This window comes from Lepidochelys kempii, chromosome 11, assembly GCF_965140285.1.
Source record: "Lepidochelys kempii isolate rLepKem1 chromosome 11, rLepKem1.hap1, whole genome shotgun sequence".
Taxonomy (NCBI): domain Eukaryota; kingdom Metazoa; phylum Chordata; order Testudines; family Cheloniidae; genus Lepidochelys; species Lepidochelys kempii.
In genome coordinates, this window is record NC_136390.1 from 2,961,360 (window position 1) to 2,977,777 (window position 16,418).

General features: G+C 57.4%; 1 protein-coding gene across 19 annotated transcripts in view; it reads left to right on the forward strand.

Moving 5' to 3' along the window:
- TNS1 (tensin 1) overlaps positions 1–16,418 on the forward strand; it is a 272,805-nt gene that overhangs the window by 23,147 nt on the left and 233,240 nt on the right. For 17 of the 19 annotated variants that reach the window (XM_073304965.2, XM_073304974.2, XM_073304971.2 and 14 more), the window contains exon 3: positions 5,507–5,544. In XM_073304965.2, coding sequence (XP_073161066.1) covers positions 5,507–5,544 — 38 coding nt within the window. Of the gene's footprint in view, positions 1–5,164; positions 5,422–5,506; positions 5,545–16,418 lie in introns of those variants that run through there. The other 2 variants (XM_078854764.1, XM_073304985.2) reach the window with 2 other exon arrangements.

Below are 16,418 nucleotides of genomic sequence, written 5' to 3' on the forward strand. Positions count from 1 at the left end.
CGACTGCCGGGTTCGTACCCGTGTCTCTGAACCCACTGTCAGAGGCCGGATGCGGGGCTAGATGGACCTGGGTCTGTCTGTTCCTATGACACATACCCAGGGCCTTTTTTACAGACCCTGGTCATGGCAGAGACTCAAAGGGCACTGTGCAAAGTCATTTCCTCCTGGCCTTTATTAATGTGACTTCCCATGGGCTCTGGCAGAGATGGGGTTAAAAGGCCACCCCCAATAGCCAGGTCTTCCTGACGCCAGCATGGAAGGGGGGGCAGGTGAGTCTCGTTCGGAGGAGATGGGGCTGGGCAGGTGTTGCAGGGTGGGAATGTTGGGGAGGGGCTCCCTGCAGCCCTGTGTTGCATGGAATGTGGTTTGGGGCGGGGTGTACTTTGCATACTGAGCCCCCTCCCCCAAAATCTCTTCAGTTGCACCCAGAGGGGACCCTTCCCTTGTTTGAGTAGCTTGCAGTCTGTTGCCCGTCTCGGCCATGGGTGTGTTTCGCAGCCTTTAGGGAATGTTCTCATCCCCAGATGGGGAAACTGAGGCAGCGGTGGACTGTGTTACTGTGCCCGGCGGGTAGGTTCCAGAGTGGGGCTGAGCACCCAGGAGTCTTGAGTCTTGCACTAGTGCCTAGTTCAGCCAGTCTCCCTGGGTTAGAAAACCCAAGGTAACGAATCCTGTCCAGCACAGGCCAGGCCAGGCCCCCCCGCCTCTCCCCGCCAGGAACAATGACTGTGTTGTATCAAAGGAACAGATGCTGTTTCTGGCAAGGCTGCAAACTGCAGTGTAAACCCTTGGGGGCAGGGGGCGGGGAACTCTACCTGGCCCGGGGGCTTTGCTGGGACTTGCCAAGAGCTGGCGGGCAGTGCCTACGCCGTGTTGGCATCCACAGCAGGGTTCAGAAATGTGAGCGCCAGCCAGTTTAGGACAGGGCTGAAACCCGGGGTTATGGAGGTCCCACTGCAGCAGGAATACCGTGGGCCAGCCCCCCAGCGCTGGGTTTGCTGGTGGTCTCCTGGCTCATGCCAGCTGAGACCTGGCCCGTTGTGTGGGTATTTTACCCAGCTGGTGGGTCTCCTGGGAGTGCACAGGGCAGCAGCTGATGATCGGCTTTGTCTGTGCCCAGCCGTGGGCAGCCTGTCTCAGCTCAGCCATGTGGCGATTCTCGAATGCCGTCCGGCGGGATCGCCACCGTATGCCAGCCCCATGCCTCCGTGGGGTAGAGAGCTGGGATCTGACACAGCCCCCTGGGGAAATGCGCCGTAGGGCTCTCTCCAGGGGCCTGATCCTGCCCCTTCTGAGGTCCGCGCAGGATCAGTCCCTGAACCTCACAGCTCTGCACTGGGCCAGCCCCAGGGCAGCTGTCCAGGCTGTTACTCCAGCCTCTCCTCCCTGCTCTGCCTGCCCCAGAGAACCAGTTCCCCCGGGCCTGATGTCTATGGGGCTTCCTTCTCCGAGTCCCGTTGAAAGTTAGGCAGCAGGAGCCGGGAGGGTGTCGGTGGGGGAGGACTTAGTGTGTTTGCACATGGCACCTGTGTGTACATGCCACAGGCCCGGCCGTGGGTGCGAGATGATGGGCCCGCGGCACTCGTGAGAGGCGTGTGCCCACGCACACGCAGCAGGGGCATGTTTGGGGGCCAGGGCAGGCCAGGCATGTGTGCCAGTGATGTAGGGAACTCCACACGCCTGGGAGCTGAGCTGTGTCCAGGCAGCTCAACGGCCATGGGTCCAGCCCTGCTTTGTGCCCGCTGACCGTGCAGATCAGTGGTCTGCCAGACTGAGCGTGGGGTGCTGAGGGAGACGGCCCAGCGATACCTGGTTGGGTTGGGCCACGAGCCTGTGAGAATGGACTTGTGAGAGGAGCTCTAGGTGCTTCCGACACAGCCCTGCTGCCGTTTTACAGCTGGGGAAACGGAGGCACAGAACAGTTAAGTGACGTGCCCAAGACTGCAGAGGAAATCAGAGTCAGAGCTGGGAAGAGAACCCAGGAGTCCTGGATCCCTCTCCTGTGCCTCACCCTTCGTCCCTCTAGATTTGGCCAGCTGCAGAGAGCCAGGGCCTGTGCCTGGCAGTGAGACACGGCTGTGTAGCAAGGGCAGAATGCCCCATGCAATCCCACTCAACTGTATTCCCCAGGGAGGAGCTGGAGGGGGCAGCGGAGGGAGGGAAGCCCTTTAAAATATCCCCTGCCCTGCCCCAGCCGTTCGCTTCAGTCCGCCTGGGACCTGTCCTGGTCCCTGGGCAGCACCTCTGCTCTGTGCCGAGGGCCCCGGTGCCTGGGGTCTGGGTGTGAGGGAGGGAAAGTGGGAGAGGGACAGAATGTGTTAGAGGGATGTTCGATCCCTAATGGGGACAGAAGGGTTCCCAGGGATCGCTTTGCTGGACGGACTGCAGCAAATCGGGTGCGTTTTGGATTGAAAGTGCCGATCTGCCTTGAAGCGGCACAGCGGGGCAGAGCCCAGGTGTGCTCAGTGACTCCCGCTCACATGATGTGGGGGGTTTTCCTGCCTGTTGACCGGTAGCATGTTCCTGGACTCTGCGGTCAGACTCTAGTGTGGTGATGCCAGGGAGCTGCGCCGGCCCTGCAGGGACCATGGCTGGCCTGGCTTCTTGCTGTTGACATCAGCTGGGCCAAGATGTCACCACCTGAGAATAAACCAGTGTATTGTAGGCCCCGATCCTGGAAACACGTGCTTGCTTTTAATAGGACTGCACCCCCATGCAGATCTGCCTGGGAGCAGGTCTCTGGAGTTTGCCAATCCCGTTCTTAGACAACTGCCTTGCAGGTCAGAGCGACCCTGCAGGAGTCCCTTGGTGGTTCTGTAATGCAAACACTGCAGCCCTGTCTTAGAGAGAGGAATGGCAGGAAACTGACCTGGCTGGTTTCACGCTCCCTAGCTGAGTGAGCTGCACACACAAAAAGGGGAAGGTAAATTACACAGCCTGCGGGCTGGAAAAAAGAGATCTGGGATTTTCAAATGTTCTCTCAGTTTCGAATCAGGCTGGAGAAGGGAAGCCTGGGAAGGCGATTCTCATTCTTGATGCTGAGTCTTGAAATTGTGTCAAATATCGAATTTGCAGCTTTGCATCGGGGGCTTCTGTTTGCAGGTTGCACCATTCGTGGCATGTTAAATCAACCGTGCAGCTATGCAGAGACCTGGTGTTTTTTAGCTGTTTTAGCTGATATAATATTATATGATGTATTTAGTGCTTTTCATCCGTAGTGCTCAAAGGAGCTCAGTGTCATTTCCACCTGTAAAATGGGAAAACTGAGGCACGGAGCGGGGAAAGTGACTTGCCTACGGTCACACAGAGCTGGGACTCGACCCCAGGTCTCCTGAGTTCTAGCCATGCTGCCTGCACATCTATGGGGAGGATCCCCGCCCAGATACTATGGTGATGGGCAGTTGGAGACCATCGAAGTACCCAGGGCTTCTCTGATATAGTGTTGGGCAGTGCTTGTACGGGCCCTGGGTGCGATGGGCGGGCTGAGGAGCAGAGAGACGTGCCCTTCCCAGCCTGTGATCACCTAAACAGGGAGTGGAGCGTCTCGGTCTCTGGCCCCTCAGTGGGAGAAGAGAAGGAGGGTGTCACCGGGCGAGGGGAACCGGGGGCTGGCCTGCAGGACTCCAGGGTGGCTGGAGGTCCCGAGAGAGGGGCGAGGGAGCGATGGATGAGCACCGCAGAAGTGTGGCTGTGTCCACCCTGCTCTGAAGAGCTCACCTGCCGGGCCCCAGGCACTGCCTTGCCTGGCCTCAGGATCCCATCGTACAGGGATTGCGCCTCTGGGGACAGCTGGGGCCCATCGTGTGCAGAATGAGGGGTGAGCTGCAGACTGGCCGCTGGCAGGAGTGGGCGTGGGGGAGGGCAGGTAAAGTAGGGGCTGGATGTAAGCTGGATACCTGGCAATGCTAGTGGAGTGCCAGGCTTGGCCCGGGGCCGCGGGAGACGCTAGCCCTGGTCTGAGCCATGGCCCGGGTGGCTTAAGACACACCCTGCAGCTTGGACATCAGGGGCTGTGTGGGGTGACTCAGGATGCCGGCAGGGCTGGGGGCCGCAGGCTGCACCACCTGGCCTGTCTCCAGCGCTCCCCAAGCAGGACTGGATGGTGGCGTCCCTGGAGGAAGCCATCCGGCAGGGGCCCAAGGAAGATGCATGTTGCGTCCCTATCTCTGGGTTCTCCTCAGTGAGCAGCTGGAGAGCCGAGCGCCCGGGAGGGCTGCCCTCAGAGAAATTGGCCCGTTTCGCCCATCACATTGCTGGAGGTGGCCAGCAGCAGCCAGAGCCATGGCTGTCACTTGTCTGGTGCAAGCCTCGGGAGGTCTGGGACATCGCATGCAATGGTGCGTTCTCCAGCCGTGGCATCGTCCGGTACCACAGTGACCTCGCACCATTTCGCTCCAACCCGTCACAGGGCACTGCCATGTTGTGGTATGGCCAGGCTCCCCGTGCCCGGCTGGTGGGTTGGCAGGGCAGGCCAGGGCTCCTGGCACCAAGAGGAGTGACGTTTTCTGGCTCATGACCTTTGTCAAGAAGGTGGAGGGTCCTGTCCCCCTGCTTTTCCACCCCAGTGCTCCTTCCGCCCCGTACCCCAGCTCTGCCGCTTCCCCTCCATCTCCCCCCTGCTAGCCCAGCCCCGGCCCACCCTGGAACTGGAACCTGTGCCCCGCTCGGCAGCCTGGGCCCAAGGGGAATCCCTGACCCCAGCCCTCCTGCTCGTCCATGCCGGGCCCATCTAAGAGCGCCGGCGGTGCTGAAGTGCCAGGCGGGTCTGGCGTCATGGATGCCCGGCACATGGCGAATGGGCACCCCATGCGCACCCCGGCTTTCGCTCTACACCCACAGCCCAAATCTCTCCGAGGGGGGCCCCCCTTCTGCTCAAGCCCGGGCTCTGCCCTGCCCAGCAGGGTCTGCGGCGAGGGGCTCCACAGAGGCCTCAGACGGGGGGCCGCGAAAACTCCTCTTTTTTGTTTCCTGTCCTGGGGCAGGGAGGCAGCTCCCCAGCGCCGATGGCTGAGCAGCCGGCCAGGACAGGCAGGAGGGGACCGGGCCGCACATTCCTGCTGGAGCGAACTGCTTAGGAACATGACTCCTGGAGCGAGAGGGCGGGCCAGGCCTGCTCCCTGCGTGCTGTGCAGTCAGGAGAGAAAGAGGAAGGGGGAGAAAAAGGGGTAGGCAGGCGAACCCTGAGCCCCGGGGCAGGCTCTGACAGTGCGACAGGCAGCTCGGCACAATGGGCTCCGTCTCCTCCCGAGGAGCCGGGCTGCTGCTGCGGGCTGGCATGCTCCAGCGTACCTGTGCCGCCGAGGCGATCGTTGGCTAGGGGCCAGGCGCTTCGCTTTCCTCCCCCCGCCCTCCGCCCCGGCCTGCGCCTGTGTTTCCCGCAGCAGCCCGGAGAGTTTGTTCGGGTTGGTGTTTCTGTCCTGGGTAAGCCGGCCCAGTTCCCTGCACTCGGAGCCGGGGAGGTGAGCTCCCGACTGAGTCCTGGTTTCTTTCTCTCTCTCTCTCGCAGGGTGCAAGCTGTCCTGTCACAGGAAATGCGAAGCCAAGGTAAGGAGCTGCCCCCCCTCGTCCTTTCCGAAGGGGTGCAGCAAAGTTTCCTTGTGTCGTGGGTCCCGGGCGGGTTGGAGTCGCTCTGACTCTGGAAGGGGGAAGCCTCTCTCCGCTCTCCTTGGCTTCGTTTCTGCACTTGGGTCCTGATTGTCGATCAAGGTGACACGCTCCGGGGTCCTGCCAGGGCTGCAGTGTCCGGTTACAAAACGTTGCTGGGGTCCTGGGCTGCTGCTCAGGGGAAAGTGAAGCTCATCCCTCCTGTTCCCAGCGCCGGGGGCTTTTCCTTTGTACGTACGGCAAACAGTGGTTCCTTTCTGAGCTGCCGCTGGGCACCCAGCGAGCCTTGTGCAGAGGTGGCTGCTGCTTTGCAGGTGAACGGTCTTTCCTGCTCCCCGGCCCCTAAAAGCACGGTGAGATCCTGGCCCTGGGGAGGTCAGTGGGATTTTTGCTGTTGATTTCACTCTGGGCGTTTAAAGCACACACATTTCCAACTGGTTTGCCTTAGCTCCCCGGCGTGCTTGGGAGACGTGCCCCCTTCACGGCCGCTAGAGCGGAGTCCTTGTCCCGGCGCCGTCCGGCCTGCTCGGGTGGTCACTGGTTGGTGATGGCTTGGTCTCGAGCCTGGGGCTGCTGTGAGCTTGCCTGGCTGATCTATTCGGCGCTGGGGAGGCCTCATCTGAAGTATTGTGTCCAGGTTGGGGCCCCACACTACAGAAGGGGTGTGGACAAATTGGAGAGAGTCCAGCGAAGGGCAACGAAAATGATCAGGGGGCTGGAGCACATGATTTACGAGGAGAGGCTGAGGGAACTGGGATTGTTTAGTCTGCAGAAGAGAAGAATGAGGGGGGATTTGATAGCTGCTTTCAACTACCTGAAAGGGGATTCCAATGAGGATGGATCTAGACTGTTCTCAGTGGTGGCAGATGACAGAACGAGGAGTAATGGTCTCCAGTTGCAGTGGGGGAGGTTTAGGTTGGATATTAGGAAAAACTTTTTCCCTAGGAGGGTGGTGAAACACTGGAATGCGTTACCTAGGGAGGTGGTGGAATCTCCTTCCTGAGTGATTTTTAAGGTCAGGCTTGATAAAGCCCTGGCTGGGATGATGTAGTTGGTGTTGGTCCTGCTTTGAGCAGGGGGTTGGACTAGATGACCTCCTGTGGTCCCTTCCAACCCTGATATTCTCTGACTCTCTGGTCTGGGTTTGTGGCTGCCCCCGGGGCACGGCTTTCCTTCGGGGGCACATACATTGCACCGCCCGCGGGCATGTGGGCAGGGTGCAGCCGCAGGCCGGGTGCATGGGGCAGATTCTTGTATCCTGGGTGCCTGTCAGTCCGTGCGCCCGTGACCCATCGGGCTGCAAATATGCAGTGGATGCAGCAGGTAAATTTGGGGTGACGTGCAGGAAGAGTCTAGTCCGCTGGCCTCCCAATGCCCCCCGTCCTGCTCCTTCTCCTGCCTCTGGTGCACGGATGCTTGCTGCTCCTTCTGGCTTCTCTGGGTTCCTCGTCTGCTGCTTGGGCTTCTCCTCCCCAGTTGTTTCCCCTGCTTCTCGGAAGCGCCGTGCACAGCATCTGTTCCGAATCGCGGCGCACAGGCCCGCATAAGGCCCAGTTGCCCTGCTCCATGGAAGGGTGTTGATGGAGAAGGTCCTGGGGCCTGACAGCCTCCATCCTTGCATAGGGGGAGAGGAGGCTGGCACAGAAGAGCTGGGTACGAAACAGGGTCTCGGCCACCGTCTGCTTGCTCCGTTGGATGCTGCGTGGGGAGGTCGGGCGCTGGGGGGAGAAGGGGAGGAATCTCCTCAGGTTGGCTGACGGGGCAGGTGATGCTAGGACCTGGCCATGGAGAGGGGGCCGGAGCGCCTGGGAGTCACTAAGCTGGTGGTGTCTGACACAGCATCTCCCCACATCTCTTCTCCAGCTGCCAGGAGCCACCCTAGTGCGACAAAGCCCCGAGCTGTGTCTCTCTCCTGGGGTCCCCCCTCTGTGCCAGATGATCGCTCTGGAGCCAAACGGAGCATGTAGAGAACGGAGCTGGTGTCACCCATGGGACGGTGTGTCCCACGCCCCATGGTACAGAGGAAGGCGAAAAACCTCCAGGGCCTCTGCCAATCTGCCCTGGAAGAAAATTCCTTTCCGACCCCAAATATGGCGATCAGCTAAACTCTGAGCACGTGGGCAAGATTCACCAGCCAGATACTACAGAAAATTCTTTTCTGGGTAACTCAGATCCCACCCCATCTAACATCCCATCACAGGCCATTAGGCCTATTTATCATGAATATTTAAAGATCGATTAATTACCAAAACCATGTTATCCCATCATACCATCTCCTCCATAAACTTATTGAGTTTAATCTTAAAGCCAGATAGATCTTTTGCCCCCGCTGCTTCCCTTGGAAGGCAGTTCCAAAACTTCACTCCTCTGATGGTTAGAAACCTTCGTCTAATTTCAAGTCTAAATTTCCCAATGACCAGTTTATATCCATTTGTTCTTGTGTCCACATTGGTACTGAGCTGAAATAATTCCTCTCCCTCTCTGGTATTTAACCCTCTGATATATTTATAGAGAGTGATCATCTCTCCCCTCAACCTTCTTTTGGTTAGGCTAAACAAGCCAAGCTCCTTGAGTCTCCTTTCATAAGACAGGTTTTCCATTCCTCGGATCATCCTAGTAGCCCTTCTCTGTACCTGTTCCAGTTTGAATTCATCCTTCTTAGGCGCCAGTCTGTGCTGCCCCTGCGGCCGTGGGCGCCGGACAGACTGCAAAAGTGGCCCAACCGCCCCTCCCTCATGCCAGCAGGGAAGGGGCCTCCCTGCTTACGCCACCCAGCTCCCGTCAGGAGCCAACGGGCAGGGGCCAGGACCCCCTTTATTGCACTCTGCCGAGTTCACCCACTTACTTCCCTGGTCCTTCTCGCATGAACAGAGAGCAACAATACCCGAAGTCCAAAGGCGCAAACAATTCGATGTTTATTGGGGTGAACTTCCAGCAAGCATGATTCCAGTTTCCTTCCTTAGTATCCTCCTTCCCAGCTCTGACACTGCAGAGCCGTACACCTGTGTCCTTGTTCCCATTCCCCCCTTAGCCAAACATGATTCCAATTTTCTTACCCACATTCCCTTTTCCCATTTTCCCCACACACACCCACCCACCCACTTTCTGATTGACTGCAGACTATATAGTAAAACTTGAGTTCTGCTTTGCTATACCTTAACCAATCATTTTCCTGAAATTTAACTAACCAATCCTAACATATTGTAACATGATTATGTAACCAATTATATCCCACCACTTTAATTAGTTTACACCCAGCAAAATTAATTATACAGCAGACAGGAACAATCACAGAACCAGACAGAGATTATACAGACAAACAATAGCAAAGTGGGAACTACAATGACAAGACAACACAGAAGTGAGGATTTCACATCCCAGCTATTGATAAGTGGGTTCTTGACAGACAGGATGCTATCAAACTAAGTTTCCTTTTACATTTTCTAGGCACTTCCCTTTCTCTGGAGGTGATAGGAATACAATCCTGTCCTGATAGTGCCTAACAGCCCAATCGCACCTTATTTCAATGTGACTAGTTTGGAATGGGAGGATGTGACCGGTCGCTTCCCAGCTTAGGGCTGCCTCTGCTGCTTAACCAAAGGCCTTAACCTAAGAACAGGGCCCCAGATTGTCGCAGTGAGAGAAGGCCCTTACACCGGCAGACAGTGATTTTGATTCTTTCTTTTGTACCTCTATCACTAACCAAGTGATAAGAATACACCTAAATTCTTAGAGTCTAGGCCTTGGCAGACAGGCCTGAATATCTGTATCCTAACAGCGCTCCCTGTCTCCTGTGCCCATGACTGTAGCCCAGTGCACCGGGAGGGCATCAGAGGAAGAGGATGGAGGGAGAGATACCAGCCCTTTGGTTTGGCTTAGAGCGGCTCAAGTGGAATAAATCAAACTCCCAATGTTCCTGGCCAGGCCAGCCCGTCATTTTGGGTCTCTGTGGCTACGGCTTCAAACCCCAGCCGAGACCTTGAGCTGTCACGTTTCCAAACCCCCACAAGCCACGAGCGCGTCCCATCCACCGCGGCGGCTGCTGCTGCTCTCGCTTACCCAGATGGGCTCCGTCTCGCTCGTTAGCCTAACCAGAGCAAAAAAAAATACATAAACCTGACCTTGGGGATGAGGTTATTTCCCCCTCCTCCCCTCACAAACGTCCTCGAGATTTTACACCCTATAGGAAGAGGAGAGGGGGAAATCTCAATAGCAGGCATCCAGTGCCACGGAGACCCTACAATAACACAGCGGGGCTGGGCAGTAACAACAATGGGTGTTTGCAGAGTGCCCGGGGCTGCTGGGGTTGCAGCCCTGGAAAGGGCTGGAGTCGTTTTATTTTTGGTAAATCCATCACTGGGGCTACCAAGAAACAATTAAACAACAACCACCAAAAAAAACAAAGAGTGCCTTTAAAAAAACTCCTTAAACGCTGGACTGGCACCTGGGCCGTTTGTACCATTCTCAGGTGCATGGGCAGCGTTCTCTAGTTCTAGTTTTTCTTTGAGCCCCCCCCCCCCAATAAAAACTCCCTGGCCCAGCTGTGCCACAACAACTGGTTTTCTGCATATAAGAGCCAGGGCTGGCGTTAGGGGGTAGCAAGCAGGGCAATTGCCCAGGGCCCCGCGCCACAGGGGGCCCCACAGGCTTCGGCCTCAGCCCTGGGTGGTGGGGCTCAGGGCACCGGGCTGCAGTCCCTTGTGGCGAGGCTTTGGCTTTCTGCCCTGGGCCCGAGAGTGTCTAATGCCAGCCCTGCTTGGCGGTCCCCCTGAAACCTGCTCACAGTCCCCCAGGACCTCTGGTTGAGAACCCCTGCTCTAGTTTAATACTAGGTTGGGTATTTTAGGGTTGTGGGGGGGGCAGGGGAACATTTGCTTTTGGTGCAGGGAGGGGGGACCCATCCTAAAAGTTAAAATTGCCAACAGATATACTAGCTTCGTAATTATTAGTCTTGGAGCAGCTCCGGGCCGCACTGTGCAAGGGGCTGTACGACCGCAGAGCAAGAGCCAATCCCGGCCCTGAAGACTGTACGCTCTACACAGACGCCGCACAGAGAGGAAGGAGGAGGCCCGAGGCTCGGAGGCAGCTGGTTACGCTCCCGCGGTCCCGCAGGGGGGCGGTGGTGAAATCAAGACTGGACCCTGGACCAGCTGTGAACTTACGCAGCGTCTTTCCCCCTCACAAGGTCCAGTCACGGCAGCGCCCCTTTAAAAAGCACCAGCCCAGGCCGATCACCTGGCCGATCACCTGACCGGTGGGTTCTGTTTGCTCTGAAGCAGAAGAGGTTTGGCTGGCGGTCTCGGAGCGGGCTGCGCCTATAAACCAGCGGCAAAGGCGGGGGAATGGGGCAGAGTTCTTGAGGCGACGCCTGCCGCACAGAATATGCTCGGCCCTTGGGGACGGCCGGCCCCTGTGTAAGTTCCCAGCCAGCAAACGGTGCAGAGACGAGAGCAAGCCAGAAGGATGGGTGCAAAGTTACCGTTGGGAATTCATACTCCAGTTCCCTGTGCGTTAGGTGGGGGCGTCCATTAGAGACCTTTGCAGCAGGGGGGAGCGGGGGCAAAGCCAGCCACAGCCAGCCACGGCCTGAAAGAACAGGCCCAGCCACTGGGCTGGGGAACTTGGGAGATCTAGGTTCAAGCCCTGCTCCGCCACACTGTGCTGTGACCTTGGGTCGGCCGCTCCGGGTATGCCGGCACTGCAAGCAAAGCCCGGATCTGTGGGACTCGTGTTCCCAAGCCCGGGTTCGAGCGTCCACACGGCACCGGGAACCCGGGCTTTGCAATGCGCTGACGCGTCCACGCTGCAGTCTGCAGACCCGGTCCGAAGCGTGCGCTCTCGTATTGCGGGTGGGGGGTTGCTGCACGGCGGGTTGCAGGAGAACTGGCGGATGTTTGTCGGGTGGTCTTGCCGCGTCTCCCGTCCCTGGCTCTGCAATGGGGATAGCAGCCCGCCCTGCCTCACCGGGTTGGGGGGGGCCGGGGTTGTGAGGATAGATATGTCGCACAATGAGGTGCTCGGATGCTCCGGGGATGGGGGGCCAGAGGGCCCTTCCTGAGACAGGTATCTCTGCATTTCAGAGGCTGCGCCTGCACTTTGCCAGGCTCAGCGTCTCGTTGGCCCCAGAGGGTCGCACGCAGAGAGGGCTGTGTCCACGCACGCATTGAAGGCTTGTGAGGTGCTTGGAAATCCTCAGAGGAGCAGGGCCAGGGATGCGACCAGCAGAGACTACGGTTCCCAGCATGCAATGCACTGCTCAGCTCAGGATGGAGCACTGCATGTTGGGACTTGTAGTCCCCACGAGCACAGCGGTGGGTTAAAGTCACGGCTGGTTGCAGCCTTTTCAGCCCAGGTGTGTTCGATGCCCCGAGGGGAGATGCCTTCCAGCCCAAGCGACTGCAGGATTTGTGTCCCTTGGGAGACGGCTAAACCTGGGAACTTGGGCACAGTTGTTTCCTCTCTCCTTTTTGCATGCAGAGGGCTCCGTAGGGCGGACGATCCGAGCGATGGCTGAGCACTGCTGTTGTTGCAAAGGCAGGGAGTTGAGGTCTTCAGACAGCTAGCCCCTTCCTACGCCTGCTGTGTAGAGTGTGTAACCCTTCTGCCCGTCAGAGTTGGCAGCAACCAGGGCCGGGTTCAATATCTAGGGGATCCATTCCAGTAACACAATGCAAACCGGCTCGAGCCCCCACCCAGTGACCTGGGACAAATATGTACCACCCCTGCTGGGCACCTCCCAGAGGCAATCCTTCCCTTCTCACAAGCACCTAGTCTGAGTGTAGCAAAAAGCCTTTTAATAACAGAGAGAAACAACGTGGCATTATGTTGGGGAAACACCACCAACAGGATTCATAACACAACCCATGAGCAAAAAAAAACCCACCCCAAGCAAATTGGGGCATGCCCTTTCCCTTTGGTTCTGGAGTCCAGCAACCTCAAATCACCCAAAGTCCCAAAAGTCCAGTGACCCAAAAGTCTCTGTCCCTGGTCAGGGTAGCCCCAGAGTTCAAAAGTTGATCTGCGGAGCTTTACCTCCCAACCTGGGTGGAGACGGGACGGGACGTAAGAGGCACCTTACATGATCTGAAGCTGACCACCCCACAGCTCCATAGGCCTTCGCTCCGCTCCGCCAGCCGCCCCACGAACTCCTTCGCTCAGCTCCGCAGCCACAAGCAGCTCCCGCCGTCCCACGAACTGCTCCACCAGCCTGTCCACGAGGCACTCCAGCCGTCCCGCAAACGTCTCCACAATAGATCTTCAGGCTCCCCCACTACTTAACACAACGCTCAGTGATTTCAGCTCTTAGGTGACTTCAGCTTATAGTAGGGGAGCCTCAGTGCTGGTGCACCGTTAGCCCAAAGTGAGCTCAGCAGCCTGTAATTAGACTCCTAATGGAATCAAAATTAGCTCTGATATTCCACAATGGAGAGAGGAGGAAGTGCATTAACCTCACCAAGGGGCCCATGCCACCAAGTATTAATACTTATCCCCAACCTCTCTCTCTCTCAATTCACAGAGTTTTGGAACCCATGACCCTTGCCTAGCGAGTGCCACTTAGTTGATGGTGAGTCCCTCCATCATAACAAAAGGCCAAGTACAGTTCCAAGCACAGTTCCCATAATCAGGGTAATAACAATTTATTCTTCCTGCCCCAATAACAGAGACACTGGGGATCCCACAGCAGCCAAAGTGACCATTTGGGCAGCTATGGCCTCGTTCTAGGTAGGGTGGGTGTGCCTATGCAAATGAGATCGGCCCCTGAAGTTCTTTTCCACAACTTGCCACACCTCACCACCAGATGTCAGGGTGGAGCTCATCCTGACACTGCTTACAAGTAGAAGGAGTTGATTAGATTGAGTCGAGTCAACTTAATCTGCTGCTGCACCTTGAAATCCTAGTCTGCAACACTGCCGACCCCAAGACCTCCAAAATCCCGAGATTGGCTTAAAAACCATGAGATTTTTTTTTTTAAAAAAAAAAATACATGGCTTTAGGTTCTTGTTCGTTTTCTGGTGGTGTCGTCCTTGCAGGTCACGGTCTTGACCTTTTCCCCCAAAACCACAAGGGCTAAAAATGTTTTTTTTCTCTTTTTTTTTTAAAGGAAATCTGTGTTTTTCTGGTAATCCCTGGGTCCAGGAACTGGGGCTTTAGGAAAAGCAGCACGCATCACGAGGCTCGTGATAAAATCGTGCAAGGCCAGGCGGTGTGGGGGAATGAGGCCTGCCGTGTGAACTGGAGGGGAGTGGCACCCCCCGGAGATCGGAGGGGAGAACTGCACAGGATGGAATTGGACTTGTCGTCTGCATGACGCGCTGATAGACACTGAACCGCACAGAGGGTTGGGGGAGGGACTCCTTCGTTGCTTACAGTCACCGGCAAATTGGCCTGTACTATTAATAAGGCTTACCTCAGGCTTCAGGCATCCTTCCCTCCCTGCATTCCTGGTGTTGGAGCTGCTGAGACCCCCCCTGCCCCGGCCCCCACCAGAGAGCTGTTTCCTTCAAGCCTGCTCCAAATGCATTCAGCCCTTGATTGCTCAAATTGCTGCCATCTGGTCAATGTTACGGTGAAACTTCCTGTGGTTGGTTGTAAAACACCAGGCCCGGGTCTTGGGGCACCAGGGCTGTCGCTTGCCGAGACGCTGGACGTTTTTGCTCCTGAAGCGTCCCGGGGAAGGAATCCGCCTCGGTGTGGAAGGAATCCGAGTCCTTTGCCAGGGGCCTGATGAAGTTCATTATAGATCAGCTCTTCCCACGGCTGCCCTGACCTGGAGGGACCCCCTGCTAGGGAGGGGAGGGGCCGGCAGCCTCCAGAGCTCTCCTAGGCCTCGGTGCCTCTGCTGAGTAACAAAGGGCCCCGTTGGTGCCAGTGGTGGGGTGGGGTGGTTTGGGATGTGGATCTCTCCCCTCTTGCTCCTGCGCTAGTGAGATCAGAATCAGGCCCTGGGGGACAAAAGTCTTCCCCTCATTCCCCTGAGCTCTCCAGCTCCCCAATATCCTTGCCCACCCACACGAGAATGGCCGTCGGATGAGATCCAGCCACCCCCGGTTTGTCCTGGTAGGGCTGGTGACGAGGACGGGGCTTGTGATTGCAGGGTGGCCCCCGAGGGGCCACACACGCTTGTTTTGTTATTGTAGGGTCTCCTCTGAGGGCTGGGCTGCACGCCACGGCTCACGGCAGGGCTGTTCACACGGCGTGGGTGGCTCACCCCAGGGGGATAGCGGGGTCCCTCGAGAGAGAGCCGCGTTCACTCAGGTGGCATTTCTGACCTGGCCAGACACAGGGAATGCTAAACCTCTTTGCGGTGGCTGCTCCCAGGAGAGATCCCTGCACGAGCAGATGAGCCGGGGCTCTACCTTGCAGCCACTGGTGCCTCCGGGTGCTTTACACTGCCTCATAAAATCCTTCCCTTCACTGCACCCCTTTCCCTCCCCATGTCGTGTCTCAAATCCCCGTCCTGAAATGCGGCCTTGAACCATGCACCCGGAGAGAGCGCTGTGTGGTGTGCTCAGCTGTCCCGGCATGAGCAGGATTTAGGGATACCCCTAGTGGTGATGCTGGGCAGTGCAGGCTGGGAGCTGGAGAGCCAGAGAGAGCCCCAGGCTCTGTCTGCGTCCAGTGGCCTCACCACCCAATCCCCTTTATTGTCCTCGCCGGCTCTCGACCCGGGCCGGGAACGCTCCCCCTCGCGTACTGGAAGTCGTCACTTGCAGAGAAAAAGCAGTGGGATCATATTTACTTGCAATGCATTCTTCGACCACTAGATGTCTCTGTGCCGTACAGAATTGCAGGCAGGGCGTGGCCCCTGGTAAACATTAGGGAGACCGCAGACCAAGCTGGGGTTCAAGCGGTGTGGAAGCTTCTTTGTATGGTTGAACACCGTCTGCTGTAACTGGCTCCGTGAATACCGCGGTGCCGAGCGTGGGAGAGGCGCTCTAGAGAACAGGATACATGGGTTCTGACAGGCGAGGTCTGCTCCATCGAACGGCCATGGAACAATCCAGCGGCGGCTTTAACTTGGAGAGGTTTCCAGAGCTGCCGCAATCAATGACGCTGTCAGCCTGGAGCCTCTCTCCCGGACAGAGATCCAGAGCTTGAACAGCAACATTTGGATGGGCTTGTGCCATAGAAAGTTGGCAAAAGTGGGGCTCTGGAGTCGCTCTGCCAGGAGGCTGGAAGAATTCCATTTCCCAAGCGCTCTGCTGCGTGTTAGCGTTCTTCCCCGTGGGACTCCCCAAGGGCGAAATGATCTGTCCATTGCCTCGCTGGCAGTGGGGCAGAGGTGGGTGGAGGGCAGTATGCAGTCATTATGTTGTCAGTAGTGACCAGGGAACTTCGGGAACGTGTGAATTCAGATGAAGAGGCTGAAATGTGGCTGCTTTCGGACCTCTCCCAATTCCTTTGGGCTCTGCTGACTTGGAGATGTCAGCATTTTCACGCCTGCTCCCAGCCAGGCCCTGGAAAACAAACTGTTCCTCTCCAGCCTGATTATTTTGCATCTGAGCGTGATTCAGAACCTGTCACGGCGAGTGGGGGAGTCAGGGCCCTGAACCCCCCTCTTCCTGCGATTCCCCGTAACTCTCAGCCAGCCAGTAAAATGGAAGGTTTCTTAGATGACAGGAACACAGTTCCAAACAGAGCTTGTAGATACAACCGGGACCCCTCAGTCAGGTCCCTCTGGGGGGCAGGGAGCTTAGACCCCAGCCTTGGGCCTCCCTCCATTTCCCCAGACCGCTCCAAACTGAAACCCCCTCCAGCCGACTCACCTCACGCAGGCCAGCCTTCCCCCAGTTCCTCCTCCAGCCTTTGTCCAG